We start from the raw sequence: 17,297 nt of genomic DNA, 5'->3' as shown, positions 1-17,297 counted from the left end.
TCATTGCTTTTGCCTCATTCCAAAGGATAAGGCTGCAATTTATGTAACATCTAAGCCCTTTCATATTGTGTATGTTGTACCTTACAAGAGCATGATGAGCAGGCTAGATTAATATTTATTTAGCACAGGGAAATCAAGGATTAAGCAGTCATCATTTTAGCACTAATCCATGTCTCTGGTGAGATGCAGAGACAAAGAGGGGCAGATTACTAAACACATAATACTGAAAAAAACGCAATTAGTCGGCGACTTGCTTTCCTCAACTGTGTGGAAAAATAGGTGGACAGAAGATGTGCAAAAACACACACACAGACATACAAAGTTTTTCTTTAAATCACCTATTGTGTTCTCTGTCTGCCTCTCCCTGACTTTTAACTTCTCACCCTCCCTCACTGTTCAAAAGAACCCCTCATTGAAATTAGCGGTGGTTTGTCTGATTCACTCATCTGACGTAAATGTGTCTCATGATCTTTTCCACTGTCCGAGCTCACATGCACACTCACACACACACTGGCACACACACACACTAGCAGACTGACACACATGCAAGAGCGATGAATACTTCTTTCTTAGCAGCAACCACGTGGGAGAGGGACAGTTTGCTTACACTGTGTGAGTCTTTCGGTGTGTGAGAGTGTGTGTTGTGAGTTACTTGGAAGTCTGTAAATAAAATTACATTCTTCACTAATTGAGTTAAACTGCTTTGCTGGAGATGTGGCAAAAAAAGATGAAAGCTCCCTGTGTGTGTTTTGTGTTTGTATGCTCTGTTTGTGTGTGTGAATTTGCGTGTATACGGTGCTAATCTAGTTAGCTGTTAGCAGTCTCAGGTGGTAACCAATACAAATGCTGTGAGTGTGGCAGTGTTTGCTAGTTCTGTCCTCAAGCTTCAGAGTATACAAAGTGCTGAACTTAGCCTTGCAAAACAGATCAAGAGTTAGGGAGAAAAAAATTGTGTGTGTGAGTGGATTTGTGTGTATGAGTGTGTGTGTGTGTGTCTGTAGGGGGGCACCCCTCACATAGAGAGCAACAACAAGGAACAGCAAAGGGGCCAAAAAGAGCATTGGAAAGTCTTGGATGTGTACTGAGGGGTGATTTGGGAGGGCAGAGGGTCCAAACCAGATGTGAGGAAAATAAAAGACGGGAGATAAATAAAAAGAATGAACAGACAAGTCGTGCTGCGAGGGAGAAAGACAGGGAGAAGCACAGAGAGGGAGAGAATGCCATCCTCACTTCCCCTTTGCCCTCCTTCCTCTCTCTCACCCGGCCACTGAATGTTAATGGCTTTTCTGCCTTACCCCCACCTCGCTTACACACACACACACACACACACACACACACACACACACACACACACACACACACACACACACACACACACACACACTCTCAAATCCCTCCCCATGGACACTGGCGCATTGTTTGTGGCAGTCCTTCTATTCTTTCAAACTTAATTACCTTCTTGCCTTTTGTGGCGTCGGGGGCTGGAAGTTTTGCTCCGTGGCAGTGGAGGTCGTCACACATTCTTTGGCGGTGGATTCCCTTAATCTGGAGGGGGCGATGAGGTGGAGGGGGTAAAGAGAAAGCGAGGGGAAGAGTCTGGAAGAGAAGAGTTCCTACCAGCATGAGCTCCTAAAGGTGGTTATAGTACCCCCCTGTGCACGTGTACGCACGCGTGCACGCTCATAATAGTCGGGGCATAGGCTGCCCTTTGTTTGTGCGGTTCATTTCCAATCAACCCTAATTAAGTAGAGAGTGTTTCCAGATTGCCGGCGAAAGAAAAATCCCCATTTTTTTTCCCTTCAGTCTTGGCTGTTTGGAGTTTGTGGAAGAAAAAAAATGGAGGCATTAGCTATGTAGATTGCCTTCGCCTTTGATGCTGGAAAAATCTTTAGCAAAGGGCAGTAAGTGGTGACTGCGACCCGGCAGTGTCTGACTGTTTATTTTCATGTTTCAGTTTGAGTTTAGTTTGAAATATCGCCTCTTCAAAGGCGCAAGCCTTGTGCATATATTTAGACTGGACCAGAGTCCATTTGTAGAAATGTTAAATCCTACTAAAGCTGGCTTGAACCCATTACATTTTGTCTCTATAAAAGTATACAAGTAACAGATAAACACTGACTTGCAATGCTCAAAGGAAATACATGTAACTGGGCTCTGAAATAAATAGAATATCTTCAAGTCTTTGCCTCCAAGCAGCTACAGGATCACATGATGTGTTTTCACCTCATCCTGACTGAAGTTAGGATAGGGGCTGGTGTAATCCGATCCTAAATCAGATTTGAGGACCTGCCCGTTGCTTGAGTGATATGATTCTTTTGTTGCTGTTCGAGGGTAAAAAAAAAGGAGTTGGCCACTAGCTTCACAGGTCTTTCTTACCTTTTCGCCTAGTTTGTTTTTTGCATTCTCTGCTTTTGTTCTTTCCTGTGACACTCTGATATCACATGTGGCAGATTTCTTCCAAAGTTACCCAGATAATTTTCTCACTAACAATGAAATATCAGGTCGGGCCCTTCGGGCAGTTGGGTGCATGTTACCTGAGCAACCAATGAGACTAATTTACCTGTCATCAACCTGAGGGAAAAAAGCTGCATACCTGCTTTAGGACAAGAAAAAAGCCCACTTCCGTCCTCTGGATTTCTCCTCATTATCATGGTCCCCCCACCTCCTCAGCTAAATCTTTTTTCGGTATTCTGCCTCCTTCCACTACCCAAGATCATTGCTCATGTAGGCGTCATTTTGAATTTGATTAGCTAAAAGGCATTTTTGCGGAGCAGGTAATTTGTCGAACAAGATTCCTGTGCTAAACAGAGCTGTGTTTGCTCTAGGTGTCTGGGCCGCGCCTTGCAGTAATGATAAGGTGTCTTTTTGGTAATGAAGGCCTTTGCTGAGAAGGAAGAGGACAGGCGGACAGAACAGAGTGTAAAGGGGGGTTATGAGGGAGATCTGCTGCATCTAGCATCTAATATTACACCTCCAGGCAACAAACAAGGCCAGCATGAAAATCCCTTTGTGAGGTTAAGAAGCAGAGAAGACAAAAAACACTTGGTCACGCAAAAGCCCTCCCCCTGCCTCTCATCCTTTTGCAATTTTCTCCCTCTCTCCTTTCTTTTAAGACTTTAAACAGAGAGCATTAGGCCCTCTTCTGTGATTGCGTGCATATGTGTTTGCGCATGCATGTGCCGGCACTCTTTGATGGCTGTCGAAGCTCCTCTTGCATTGTGAGGAAGGAGATAATTCCCCTCCTCCTCCTTCTTCAGCCACTTCGTTTTTCATCCCTCCATTTCTGCATGGCAACAAATAAACAGGTCTAATTAGACCCGAGTAGGCCTATTCATGGCACTGACAGTGGGAGATGGATGCAGGGGCTTTCACAGTGCCCTTCGCCTTTGTCTTTTGCTAACGCTTGGTGACATTTTGATAGAAGATTTGGTGTTCGAGCGAGGGGACACATGCCGAGAGAGGGATGACCTCCGAGAAGACCTCAAGGAATGGACACAAAGTCTCACGCTGTCTTCTGACTTTGTTGTTTGACTTTGCCAGCTTAGACGGGTCACCTCAAAAATCCAGTCTGGATTAAATTTCCCCAGTTATTAGCTTTGCTCACCAAGTTATGGGCCAAAACAGAGACAAAAACTGTTTTAGAATTCAGGTGACTGCATTTCAAATCTCAGATCCGACTAATTCCAGTGTATACGGCTCTTATAAATATTCACAGAAGTTTTAACAGCGCTGTCTGAACTTGCATAAAACTATCAGACAGTTACGTTGTCATGAAACTGAACCCAAGAGATCCAAGTGTAAACACTGATGACAATGTGGCGACACTGCAATTACAGGTTTGGCATTTTCCCGAACGAGAACAGGAGCAGACGCTGACATCAACAAAAGTTCAGCACTTAAGCTCAACTCTGTGGACACATTGGGGTATCTCATGAAATTAAGGCATTTTAATTAGGATTGAGCAAACTTGTGATTGACACTGAGTTTAGGCCTTATCATAGCAACTTTGAAGTGAAGAAGAGCTCAGCGCCTCTAAGAAAAACCAGAACCTAACTCAGAGAAAAGGGGGAAGTGGGAAATGTGAAAAAAGGTGGAGAAATCCCCTGCTCCAGACTGCTTCTCTGTCTGTCAGAGAGCTACTGAAAAGCAGATGGAGGGATAGTGGAGAGAGAAGAGGGAGGAGGGGGGAGAAAAACAATAGGCCTCGTAGGAGTCTCCAAGCCCCTTTTCTCCCCTCAGAACTAGCAGTGTCCAAACCAGGCATTCCTCGCCTATTATTTGCCTCTCGCTGGATCTGATCTGCCACTTTAATTACCTTAGTGTATATGTGTGTGTTTGCGTGTGTGTCAACCTGTGTCAGTGTGCATGTGTGTGAAAGCAAAGGGACATGCTTAATTAAAAAACAGAGGTGGGAGCAGCTCAGGCCATCTCTTTTGTTCTCCGGTTAAAAGAAGGGGACTATTTTTTTCTATGTGAGGAAAACCTGGGCTTCATTGTTGGTTTCTGTCTCTCCCCCCCTCTGTATCTGCATCTGCACATCACTCCTCAAATGAAAGTAGTGTGGTTGGTTAGCAGAGCGAAGGAAGACGGGGTGGGGGCTTCTTAGCCAGCAGTAACATGATCCGCCTTAAAAGAAGCAGTGGTGGGCACAACTGCTGTGAAAGGTGCAAGGCTCAGGGAATGAAGGGGAACAAAAAGAAGCAAAGCAGATAACTTCCAGTGTCCGATAATCAGCTTTTACAAAGCTTATAACAACTTCCTTTATTGATCCATGCAAGTCTTAAAAAGTTTGGGGTCCAAATTGTCCCCTTTAGCTCAGAAAGATACATGAAGAGAATATCCTGTTCACCTGATAGCTCGACCAGATATCTCATTACTTCTTTCTGTCCAGCTATGCTAAATTAGCACATGCTGGATGGATCGAGAGCACCCACACACGTCTGCAATAAACCACATTACTTTTTCTAAGTTAAAGACTTTAACACTCAATATTTTAAGCTATGATCTGGCATCTGAGAGATTAACTGTTGAACCCTCATATAAGGGTAAAAATTAAGGCACAGACATTTCAAAGGGGAGTCACAAATCTCTGTTTAAGTATGTTGTATGCTTTATACTTTTCTTCCTGGTTTTTGTAATTGTAGCTTGTGTTAAAGTTGCAGTTTTTGGCAAATATTGATGAGGATAAGGTTTAAAAAAATAAAACAAAACTACTAAAAAGCAACAAAAACATTATAACACGGGGCATTAATCTCAAAGTGCGACTTTGTGTCAGCACTCTGTTGCTTTGACAAATAATGGCTCCAATTACAACCCAGGATAACAAAATAATGGACAGGCACGTTATTGTTGGCAGTCGACACATGTGTAAACAGCTGCTAACCTGTTAGCAATAAGGGTGATATGTCAGTGCCAAGTGCTTAACACATTGGCTTACCCATAAGACATAATTCCATACTTAAAGTGTTAGGAGATGCATAATTCATAAACCCGCAGTGTTTTATGTCCGAGCTACAATTCAAACGGGTTGCTCCCCAATGAAATAAGCAGCGAAATGACACCACTGACAAGTAGTAAATCCTGTCGTATGTGTCGCATTAGGCTCTCAAACCCACTGCTTCTGAACAGCTTTACCCTCAATCACATTTAACACAAGGCTGGGTAAGAGGGACACTGGTGGAAAAAAATGAAATATGTATATGTTTGACTGGAGGAACAAGCTAAGTAAGTTGTTTTGGTGCAAGGTGAGTGTAATTGGAGATTTATGTACACTATATGTCTGAATGAGCTGTGAGGCAGGTGGGTGTACCAAGCCTTTATTTTTGGCATTTATCATTTTCACGGCTGCCAAATTTGCTGTTTCTTTTTTTTCTGCCAGGCAGAACTCTATTTTTAAAACTATGAAGATGGGAGTTTTATTTATTTATTTTTTTGTAGTTTGCTTGGTTTGAGTTTCAGTCCATCACCTTGCACTCTTGTGGCATAAACTGACAAATTTGTACTTCTTTAATACTGCTGATTGTGTAGAGGTGTGTGTCTACTGAAAACTTGTACCATAAAATATTAAGATCTTTCTCTTTGGCTGGTTTCAGTCAAATTCTAAATGCAATCTTATGTCCGTGCCTTATTGACAACAACTGAGTGTAGTCACGCACTTGGAAGGAAATTTAAAATTTCTGCACTCTATTAGATACTTAAAGTTTGACTAAGGTTGATCTTGGGCGTACTTTCTTCAGTGACTTCCCAACCACACAGACTTTTGATGAGGAATGAAATTTGTCATGTTGATATAAGTCTACCTACCACCTTTTTCCATGTGCATACTAAACAGATCAGTACCAAGAAATAATCTACTCCTCCTTATAAACTTTTCTTAATCTCATGAGTAGAGATCCAGAAACTGAGTGAGACACAGAGAGAGAAAACATAATTTCTCTCTTTAATCTATCACTAGTCTCCATGGAATCATCTCCGGGATATGTCAGATTAGACCTGATTATAGCGCGTGCACCCACATGCACCCTCGAACATGCTCGCACACATGTTTGATTTCATTCCTCACGCTTTTACTGTCTCTCCCACTGGCTTTGTTTAGCCCTGGATTGTTGCGGATTAATCCTCTAATTGCTTTGTAGCTTTGTTGTGAGAGAGAGGGAGTGTAGGGAGAAGAGAGGGAGAATTAAGCAGCAGGTGGATTGGGTTAAAGGTTAACATGGCTCTTTAAAGCTTTCTTTTAATGCCAGCTCATTTACACGCATCTATCTGAAAGGCGCTGGTACTGTATCAAGAGGAAAAAAAACACTGGCAAGCACAACTAGTTCTCATTTGTTGCATTTAGCTGAGCAAGAAAGCTGTTTCTTCTAAAAGTAAAGCCTCAGTTTTCAGCTTTTAGCCTGCTTTTTGTTTCCTTTCTTCATGGCTTTGTCTTAGTTGTTTCTTCTTGATCTCTTCAAGTGATGAGACATAATGGCTTTGATTAGAGAATTTGTGTGCTACCTTGTGTTTACTCTGTGTTTTTCTGCGTTGTGTGTTTGGGGGTTTGTATGGGCCTTTTCATTGTGGCTTGCTATGAAAAACAGCCATACTGAAGTTGTGAGGGGTTGAGAGATGGGCAGCCTCCCAGGATTGATAACATCTCACTGGTATTCCAGACATCATTCCTTAGGGAAGCTAGTTCTTTCTTTTTTTCTCTCTCTTTCTTTCTCTCCCTTCTTTTTCCGACTTCTTTTATTAATTGGGCGTAACAATAATTTCCTAAAGCTAGACAAAAATTGCCAACAAGGACTTTCCCTCGCATTCAAGTACAGTCACATTCTTACCTGCATGACATCACTTATTTACTTACCTTGTTCACACACTCCTAGCCATACCTTCAGGGCATTAATTGTTTAATACCTGCAGCCTAATTAGCAAGTCCTGGCTGGTAAAAACATGCCAAGACTGATTAAGGCTAATGAAACGCTTGTCTACTTCATCTCTTAAAGAATGGCACTAAACCCTGTATATGAGTCATTTGATTGATGTGTTTTAACTTTTTCCTCTGTTATTTTACCCTTAGTCACCCCTAGCCTGACATCATAACCCCTAATACTCCATTTACGCACTCAAGAATCAACAGATTTTGCACAGTAGGCCGTCCATCAAAGCCTCTGTTCAATAGAAAATTGGGTTATTCCTATAAATTTCCCCACTGCAGGCTGATGTCGAAGCTGCTTGATTTCATTTATGCCTAATTTGTGCCGTTTTAAGCTCTGGTTCCTGGAACCAAAAAGAGAAAAGGCTTTTATTAAAGGATGCTTTATTGTTGTGGTTGTACCAAGTAATCTAAGATAAAGATGCACATATCCTAAATCTCAGTTGTCCTTCTGCTTCCCAACACAGGTCCCTGTTACGCTGGATGAGATGAGATCCCTATGTAGTGGTCGTCATGGCAACTTGTGACTCTCCCCCTATGGTGTCATCACGGCAGCAAGAACATGGTGGCCAGAGGCTGGACGCTGCTGCTGAGGACAACTCCGTCATTGCCATGGAGACCAGTGTCACTAACACCGCCCACAACCAGTCGTCACCTGCCGCCAATGGAGAGCCAGAGAATGGCCATGGAGAGCCTGCAGTGAGCCCGCTGAGGTCCACTGCTACCCCCACCACTGTCAGTGCAACCACCGACCCTGTTACTGAACAGAGTCGGAAAGAAAGCTTTAATTCTGGTAACAAAGGGAGTGTTACTGGGACTTTACCAGGAGTAGGAGGAGGAGGAGCAGCTTTGGGTTCGGACTGTTCTGCCCCTGCCACATCACCCGTGGCACCGGCAAAGGAGATCCCCTGCAACGAATGTTCTAGTTCCTTCTCCAGTTTACAAAAATACATGGAGCACCACTGCCCCAACGCCCGCCTGCCTACGGCTGGAGGTCATGAAGAGGGTGAGGAGGTTGAAGGGATGGTAGAGGAGAGTGAAGATGAAGGAGAGCGTGAGGTGGGTGCTGCAGAAGTCGGGGATATGAATAGCGAGATGGAAGACGATAGTGATGTTGAGAACTTGTGCAGCGAGATCATCTACCAGCCTGATGGCTCTGCCTTCATCTTGGAGGACTCCAAAGAGCAGCGTGGCAACCAGGGGGGGCTCTCTGGGTCTCTCCAATTCAGGGGCCTGCTGTCCCCCCAGACTTTCCCCAGTGCCCAGGTCAGCAGTGGCCAGAGCCCAGGGGGGGAGCGGTTGGAGCAGCCCGCTGCACCCATGTCCTTCTACCCCCAGATCATCAACACCTTCCACATCGCCTCATCCCTGGGGAGTAAATCCCTAGCGTCCGACCACCCCTCCTTCCCAAATACCTCAGCTGGAGGGCTGGCGGGTGCTGGTCCCGTGTTGCACAGTTTCCGTGTCTATGACCTCCGCCACAAGAATGACAAAGACTATCTGACGGCGGATGGTGCAGCCAAAAACTCCTGTGTGTCCAAAGATGTCCCCAACAATGTGGACTTGTCCAAGTTTGAGGGCTGTGTAGCCGATGGGCGGCGGAAGCCTGTGCTGATGTGTTTCCTGTGCAAGCTGTCTTTTGGCTACAGCCGTTCCTTCGTGACACATGCTGTCCATGACCACCGTATGACCCTGACTGATCAGGAGCAAAAGCTGCTGAGCAACAAGCACGTCTCCGCCATCATCCAGGGCATCGGCAAGGACAAAGAACCTCTTATAAGCTTTCTGGAACCAAAAACCCCCCCAACCTCTGTGCTACCCCACTTTCCCACACCTGCCAACTTCCTAGGGCCAGACACGGGGCTTCGCAGCTTATGGAATGCTTTCCACAGTAGTGGGGAGAACGCCGATTCCCTTCAGGCAGGTTTTGCTTTCCTGAAGGGCAGTGCCAGCAGCTCCTCCAATGACCAAACCCCCAGAACCCAAACCATGCCAAAGGCTGAGACCAACCCAAACCTCGGGGGAGGGGCTGGTGCCCACAGAACCCCCAGCGGGAGTTCTGCTGCTGCTGCCACTGGTGGCAACCTGGAAGGTCAGAACTCTGATAGTGACTGCAAGGGCCACGTTAGGGACACATGCACTTTGCAACCCAATGGGCCGGACCTGAGCCAGTACCCGCCCATCAAGCGGGAGCCCGGTGCAGTGGGAGGAGAAAGTCCTGAGCAGGATGAGGATGCTTACTCCAATGGTGGTGGAGTAGAAATGGAGGTAGATGAGGAGGAGGAACAGGCCATGACCATGGCGATGACAGGCCAGCGGGCCGACAGCACCAGTAGCAAAGATTTCCCTCTCTTAAACCAAAGTATTTCCCCCCTTTCCAACAGTGTGCTAAAGTTTAACAGTGACAGTAAAGGCCCTGCATCCACCTCCTCCTCCCTGCCTATATGTGAGAAGCTGGAGATGGAGAAGAGCCGCCTATCCACAGCCCTGGCAGCTGCCAGAGAGCGGGAGAGCAGCAACGACTCCACCAGTGAAGCTCTAACAGGACGGGATGGGTCATCACCATCCTCCCACCCTCTTGACATGATGATGTTGCGCAGAGATGATGAGAGCCCTGGACCTCTGCATCAACACACAGGAAATCCTAGTACGCCAGGGACTCCAGGGACTCCTGGTACCCCTGGTCCAGGTGAAGGGTCACCAGGTAGTGGGGTGGAGTGCCCCAAGTGTGACACAGTCTTGGGATCTTCACGATCTCTTGGAGGGCATATGACGATGATGCATTCACGCAACTCTTGCAAGACACTTAAGTGTCCCAAGTGTAACTGGCATTACAAGTACCAGCAGACACTTGATGCACACATGAAGGAGAAACATCCTGAGTCTGGTGGATCTTGTGCGTACTGCCGCACAGGACAGCCTCATCCTCGTCTAGCCAGGGGTGAAAGCTATACCTGTGGATACAAGCCTTTCCGATGCGAGGTCTGTTCATCTTTTTAATGTATTTATTTTGAAATTTTAATGAACTTTTAGGAGATATCTACCAATTTGAATTTCCCTCGAAACCTTTTTTAGGGTACAGTTCATAAACTGACATTCATCATTTATATGATCAGAACTTACCTCTGGAGCTTATGAAATACACTAAAAGAGAAACAATATCTTAGCAGTGTGGCTGAGCTGCTTCTGAAGCCACTGCTTGGGTTGCTAATTTGAGGCACAGGCAGTGATCTCACCTTTTATGTATACTTCTCGAGCAAGACATCATCATTCTGTTGTACAGTCAATGTCAGCTGTAAGGAAAATGTAAACTATTGATTAATCAAAACTACCTATGAGATATTTATTTTTTTCCTATTGATGTTTACTGTATGTACCTTTTATAACTATAAAATCTCTTTCCTTTTAGGTATGCAACTACTCAACCACCACCAAAGGCAACCTTAGCATCCACATGCAGTCGGATAAGCATCTGAACAACGTACAAACACTCCAGAACGGTGGCTCTGAGGCACAATACAACCACAACCATGCCAACCCTGTGCCCACTGCCAGCCTTGGTGGAGGCTGCGGTGCTCCCTCGCCATCCAAGCCCAAACAGAAGCCCACTTGGCGCTGTGAGGTAATGAAACAAACAGAGCACCATTGTAGCTCTGTAGTAGCAACACACCAATTTGCTTGTTTCAGTGTCTACACAATGAGACATTTATTTTCCTCTGCGTCACTATGTCTATTATTTTTTCTTGGACACATCATCTGACCTCTGGTCATTATAAAACAGAGCTTTTTAGACACACTGTCATTATCTCTAAGTCTTGCAGAAACCATAAGAAATTCATTATTAGGGTCACTCTACTTGAAACACTGTAAAATATTGTTTTCTGAATGAAGTATTAAGTTTCTTTCATCTATGGTCTTGATATGCTGTTTTAACAAGGAATAAATCTAAAGGTTAATTATTTTTATGTTAACCTATAAAATGCAATTCTTAAGATGACACACCACTTAAATTCAACTATTATGCTATACTTTGATGAGGAAAATAAACACAACTGCCAAGTCTAATGCTGCTTAAAAAATTTGCTTTATCTCAACTTGCTTCATACAGGTGTGTGACTACGAGACAAACGTGGCACGTAACTTGCGGATCCATATGACCAGTGAAAAACACATGCACAACATGATGCTGCTGCAGCAGAACATGAAGCAAATTCAACACAGCCTGCATCTGGGCCTGGCCCCGGCAGAGGCAGAGCTTTACCAGTACTACCTGGCTCAAAACATGGGCCTGGCAGGTGTGAAACTGGAGAACCCTGCCAGCAGCAGTGGCCCTGAAGCCCAGATGATGATTAACCCTTTCCAGCTTGATCCTGCGACAGCAGCTGCTCTTGGATCAGGTCTAGGTGAGTGTTTCTAGAGTCAAAATGAAACACCAGGATACACACCTTTTCCCTTTTCAGTGAAGGTATTTCTGCTGAGAGTGGGGCAAAGTGTTTTTCTAATCTTCTTGGCTGGTTATCTGCTTGGTCTCTTACTGATGTCATCTAGGTATTGTTTTTATCTCTGTGCTTTTTCTTTGTAGCTCTTCATTTTTCTCACTACCCTCTTAACCTCTTTTTTCTGCTCCCATCCTTTTTACCTTGCCTCTCTTGCCGCACCCTCTTCCCTTTCTCTTCCCCTCTTATCTCTCCTCTCATATTGTCCCTCTGTCATTGTCTCCTTTCTTTGACCCCTCTCGCTGATTAAAAAATGATTATGAGACGCCACATGAGAATTATTCTTAATCTTTCATTTGTAATTTTCTTAAGTCAGCTTAATCCTCCCCCATACACACACTACCCCACCTTCGCTCACCCAGGAGAGAATACACACACACACACACATGAACACACGTTTAGACACACATACACGAACACTCTCACACAGCAGGAAGCGGATTCCCGTAGGAGTGAGAGAGATTTAACAATGACCCTGCAGTGTTACACACCCACTCCCTCCTCTAGTGTGGAGGTCACAGCCCAGCCAGCAGATGTACTCTCAGTGAATTACACCGATAGCACACAGCTCCCTATAGTGAGCACAGCTGTACACAGGCTAGATGGTGAGAGCAGAATATGTACTCATTTAAAGGGACAAATTTCACAGGTATTCTCAAGATGCTCAATTAATTTTTGTGTGTATATTTTTATTCAAGGACGAGATTTTAAATTCATTCATTCCTGCTTACATTTCGCATCCTGTTTAATTTATTAGTTTTCTCTTTTTAAAAGAAGAAAACACATACAAATACACATTTAATCATCCACTAATTGGATGGTTTCAAAGTTAAACTGATAAATAAATAAAAAATAGAGATGGCGTTAGAATGCTCCTCTGTGCTGCAACAGCTTGTTTAGATATTATCTGTTAGAAAAAAAAAGGGGGACATGATGAGCTTTGGTTTCATTCACAGAGACAACAAAAGGATCAAATGGGGGAGTTAATTACATTTGTATGAATGGTAGATTTGTTTTTTTTTGTTCTAGGGTGGGTGGGCATAAGAAAAAGAGAACACGTGTAATGCATTGATCAGCTTTTCAAATCTGTGTGTGTGTGTGCCAGAAAGCCTGGAGCCCTAGAATCGCTGTCCCCTCATTGCTGAGAGCAGTAATTAAAGCTACCTGATGAGCGAGTTAGCAAGTTGAAAAGGATGATTGTAATTGATCCTGATTCAATCCTATTAGGGTTTTTTATAGACAAGACTTTGTAAGGAGCCCTAGTCCTCTGTGAGGCTTTATTTTATCAAATCCTTTTGTGTGAGAAAGGCCCTGCATAGTAGACTCACTTTTCTCTCCACACTTAATTTCATTTAAAGGGCCTTTTCTCTTTCTTTCCATCATTTATCCCTCACTTTGCATACCAGCCTTTCATTTCCACCACAGCTCTGTCTTTTTGTCATACCTCTTTTGTTTTAATGTCCTCTTATTTCTGCTCTGCCTGTACCCTATCAAGCATGTTATGGCTCCATGGGTTCATGTATGTAAATTATATGAAAGCCCTGCCATTAAAACACAGATCTGTGTGCCTCTCTCCTGTCTAACCCTTGCTCTCCCTCATTTTCTCTGTAGTGAATAGTGACCTATCAGCAGAGTTGCGTCTCGCCAGTGGTCAACTGATGGCAGACGACCTGTCCCTGATGTCTTCTGGAGGAATGGGTGGCATGTCCTCATCAGACCCCTCCCTCTCTTCCTTGTCGCCACCTATCAACGACCCAACACTTCGCCTCTATCAGTGCGCCGTGTGCAATTGCTACTCCACGGACAGCCTGGAGGCCCTCAACGCCCACGTCAACGCCGAGCGCGCTCTGCCTGAAGAGGAGTGGCGCTGCGTGGTGGGCGACGTCTACCAGTGCAAGCTCTGCAGCTACAACACCCAGCTTAAGGCCAACTTTCAGCTGCACTGCAAAACCGACAAGCACATGCAGAAGCACCAGCTGGTGGCCCACATCAAGGAGGGGGGCAAGGCCAACCAGTGGAGATTAAAGTGTGTGGCCATTGGCAACCCTGTGCACCTCAAGTGCAACGCCTGTGACTACTACAGCAACAGCGTGGATAAACTGAGGCTGCATGCCACCAACCAGAGGCATGAGGCTGCCATCCGCCTCTACAAGGTAGAAAATGTTTCCCATGTTGTCTCTGTTAGTTCTCTAAATGAAGTTTTTCTGCGCCTGCTATAAAAAGTCTGAGACACAAACAAACTTAAGAACATGCTCTAATGGCTGTTATCTTGGAAGAATATTTTTCCCAGTCGCATGATTCTATCTGACATTCAGCACAAATTCATAAAATTAATCTGGTGATGTATATCTTAGCGGAAACACACTTATTTTAAGGTCAGATTCAGAAAAAGCACACATGTTTTTGTTTACAAAGAATTTGCCCCATCCTCTTAACCGAGTGTCACAGGGATATTAAGTTCCCATGAGAATGGAATGATAAAGATGGAGAAGGTCACTGTCAGAGTGCCCAGGATGATTTTCTTCAGATAAGGGTACATCTTCTGCCTATAAACTGCTGGCACAGCTATCGCAGTTAACCACACTGCAGTCACGTATTAACAGGGAGTTTCACATATTTCAAAGTTTTGATTTTCCACAGCTTGTTTTTCCCAGCTGTAAATAACTCTGGAAAAAATTAGTGCTTTTTTATTTTTAGATTTAATTCTAAACCACTTACTTTTGAACAATGACAAAGAAGAAAAATAGACTTCCCTGTTTCTATTGACTTCAATAGATTGTACCCCCATTTACACAAAAACAAAAAATAACACCTTTTTTCTTATGAATATATTTCTCGTCTTTGTAATAAATTGATTTAAATTTTTTTGATTAATATATAGTATGTGCTCTTAGTCTAATTAAATGCATTCTTGATGTATGTGGAAACACACTCATTGTTTATGTGATCATGTTTAAAACACAGCTCTCCTGCTGGCACACACTGTTCTTTGGACCCATTGGTGAACTTTTGCGCTTTGGATTATTTGGTCATGACCTGTCGCAGGGTGACCACACCAGTTACCCATCACAGCAGTGGACTCAGACAGGAGTAGCTTACTTAACTAATTAAACTCTTAACACTTTGAGCAGAAGACGATTTTTTGAGGAAAGATTTAAACACAGTTCAAATTTGGCATCTTTTCGCCCTTCCAGTATGTTAACATTAATTAAGTTTGTCAGACGTCTCCTTGAGTTTAATAGAAGTCTGTTACATTTCCGAGGCCTTGACCTACAGGACAGGATCAAGTGCATTACATTAATGAGGATTTCTTTACTACACTAAGCAACACTTAGTAAGGGGGAGGTGTGTGTGTGTGTGTGTGTGTGTGTGTGTGTGTGTGTGTGTGTGTGTGTGTGTGTGTGTGTGTGTGTGTGTGTGTGTGTGTGTGTGTGTGTGTGTGTGTGTGTGTTTTGCCTTAAATGTAGAAAAAGCTGTAGTAAGACAATATAAAACTAAAGTGTCATTGATTTATTGTGAACGGCATCAAAACTATAAGTAATTTTATTTTGAGAAATTCTGCCAACATTTTTTAAAAATATTTTTTTCTTGTTGGGAGTTAAGACTTTCAAATAACCATGCTGTAGTTATGTTAAAAAAGTGGGTCATAAATCTTGGCAATAGTAAATAATATGTGACATGTTTTTACATAGAACCTTAAAAACTAAAATTGAAAAGAAAAAAAAAAGTTTATTTCTGAAAAGCAATTCCCTTTACTGTAATTCTATTTATTGAAACTCTGTGGCTGATTTTGCTTACACTTCCAAGGCTCTAGGGGATTAAGCTCTTTGGCAAACTAAGAGTTATTTAAAAGAGTCGTAGTTGACTTAAACGGGATGTATGTATCGACACCTGATAAGCTTAGCTTTATACAGGGGCTGAACTTGGCATGGGACAACTTAGAAAGCCTTAGTGAGCGATCGCTACATGTACTAAAATATTTTAGATGTTTAAATTCTTGACAAAGGTTAGCTGTGGTCCTGAGTAATGAGATCAGCTTCATTAGTCCAAACTAATTAGGATCTCTCAATCGTCAGAGGAAGGCTTTAACAGAGGTGTGTGTGTCTTTATACATGCAGTTAACAATGCTGAGACCTGTGACTGCTTTTAAACTGATTGAAATGTGTTGCATAAGCCAGAATTTTTTTCAACACTAGGCTAGGCTAAATAAAATATATATAAATAAAATAATAATAATAAAAATAAAAATAATAATAATAATAATAATATAAAATGATCAAACCCAATGAGAACAGGCAGAAAAAAACATATCATATATGAAACAAAGAGGTCTGTCAGAACATATTCCTAAAGAAGATGTTCATTTGCTTTTTAAGAAAGTAGTTTAGCCATGGCAAGTGAGGGTCTTCCCAGTGCCCTCTCTTTGCACCCATACACCCCTTGACATCATCTACCCACCCACCAACCCCACAGGCCTCAACAAATCTGTTCCACAGATGACGCTTTTAATGCCTCTGGCAGAAATCCCACTATTTTACCCTTGGACATGTGGTAGTAAAGCAAAGAGAGGGAAAGAGAAAGCCTAGAACAGCAGAGGAAAAAAATCATTTCTTTATTTGACCAGAAAAACACCTCTCCTTTTATGTATTGGCAGAGGTGAAAAGCACATGGGGATGGAGGTAGCTTGGCCAGGCGCATAAAAGATCCGAGTGTTGACGACTTTACCATCTGGTTTTTTGGAAACAGAGAATATCTTTATGGCATGGGAAACCATTTGAAGATACAAACAAAAAGCATATTCAGGAGATTTTTATGGCTGCTTTGTAGCAGCCATGGAGTACTTCTGAGGAACACAGAGAGTTTAAAGTGTTTTTTTTCCAGACTTTGAAACTGCAAGAGGGAAATGACATTAGCAGCACATGGACACCAAGTCATCTGGTGTCCAGGGCACAGCAGGTGGCACAGGAAGTCAGGCCTTATATGGAAAAAGGGGAAGTCTGCACCTTGTTACTCGATGAAGAGAAAGTGTAGGGAATTTGATTGGTACCTTTTTTGTAATTTGAAAGAATCGTGCTGTAAAGTTCAAAACCAAACTTAGAAGCGAGTTTAATAACTCACTTCAAAGTTCTCAGAGTTGCCAAGTCAAGTCATTCGCATTGTGTTTAATCAAGGACACAAAAGGGGTCATTTTGAGCAGCATTTTCATGTCAGCAAGCTGTGTGTGCAGCTTGTTAGCAGCCTTTGTAAGTGTTGGCTTGTTTATTGTAGTAGGCTATGATTTTGAGGCTTGCAGCTTGTGTAGATTTAGGGGTTTTATGTGTACAGCCTTTATGGTTTTTTAGCAGTGTGTGTACCTGTTTTGTTTTATGCTAGCAGAAGGTGTAAAT

At 43.3% G+C, this 17,297-nt stretch overlaps 1 protein-coding gene across 4 annotated transcripts in view; it reads left to right on the top strand.

Annotated features, from left to right (window-relative positions):
* Nucleotides 1-17,297, top strand: part of zfhx4 (zinc finger homeobox 4) — a 92,276-nt gene that overhangs the window by 24,550 nt on the left and 50,429 nt on the right. For all 4 annotated transcript variants that reach the window (XM_074693887.1, XM_074693886.1, XM_074693885.1 and 1 more), the window contains exons 2-5: nucleotides 7,882-10,396; nucleotides 10,824-11,036; nucleotides 11,523-11,817; nucleotides 13,522-14,063. In XM_074693887.1, the coding sequence (XP_074549988.1) occupies nucleotides 7,928-10,396; nucleotides 10,824-11,036; nucleotides 11,523-11,817; nucleotides 13,522-14,063 (3,519 nt within the window). In that variant the 5' untranslated portion in view covers nucleotides 7,882-7,927. The remainder of the gene's footprint in view (nucleotides 1-7,881; nucleotides 10,397-10,823; nucleotides 11,037-11,522; nucleotides 11,818-13,521; nucleotides 14,064-17,297) is intronic.

This window comes from Halichoeres trimaculatus, unplaced genomic scaffold, assembly GCF_033239565.1.
Source record: "Halichoeres trimaculatus isolate MK-OKI-2021-1 unplaced genomic scaffold, fHalTri1.1 fHalTri1_scaffold_18, whole genome shotgun sequence".
Classification (NCBI taxonomy): domain Eukaryota; kingdom Metazoa; phylum Chordata; class Actinopteri; order Labriformes; family Labridae; genus Halichoeres; species Halichoeres trimaculatus.
Note: the sequence above shows the minus strand (reverse complement) of the source record. Positions and strands in the feature narration are given on the sequence as shown.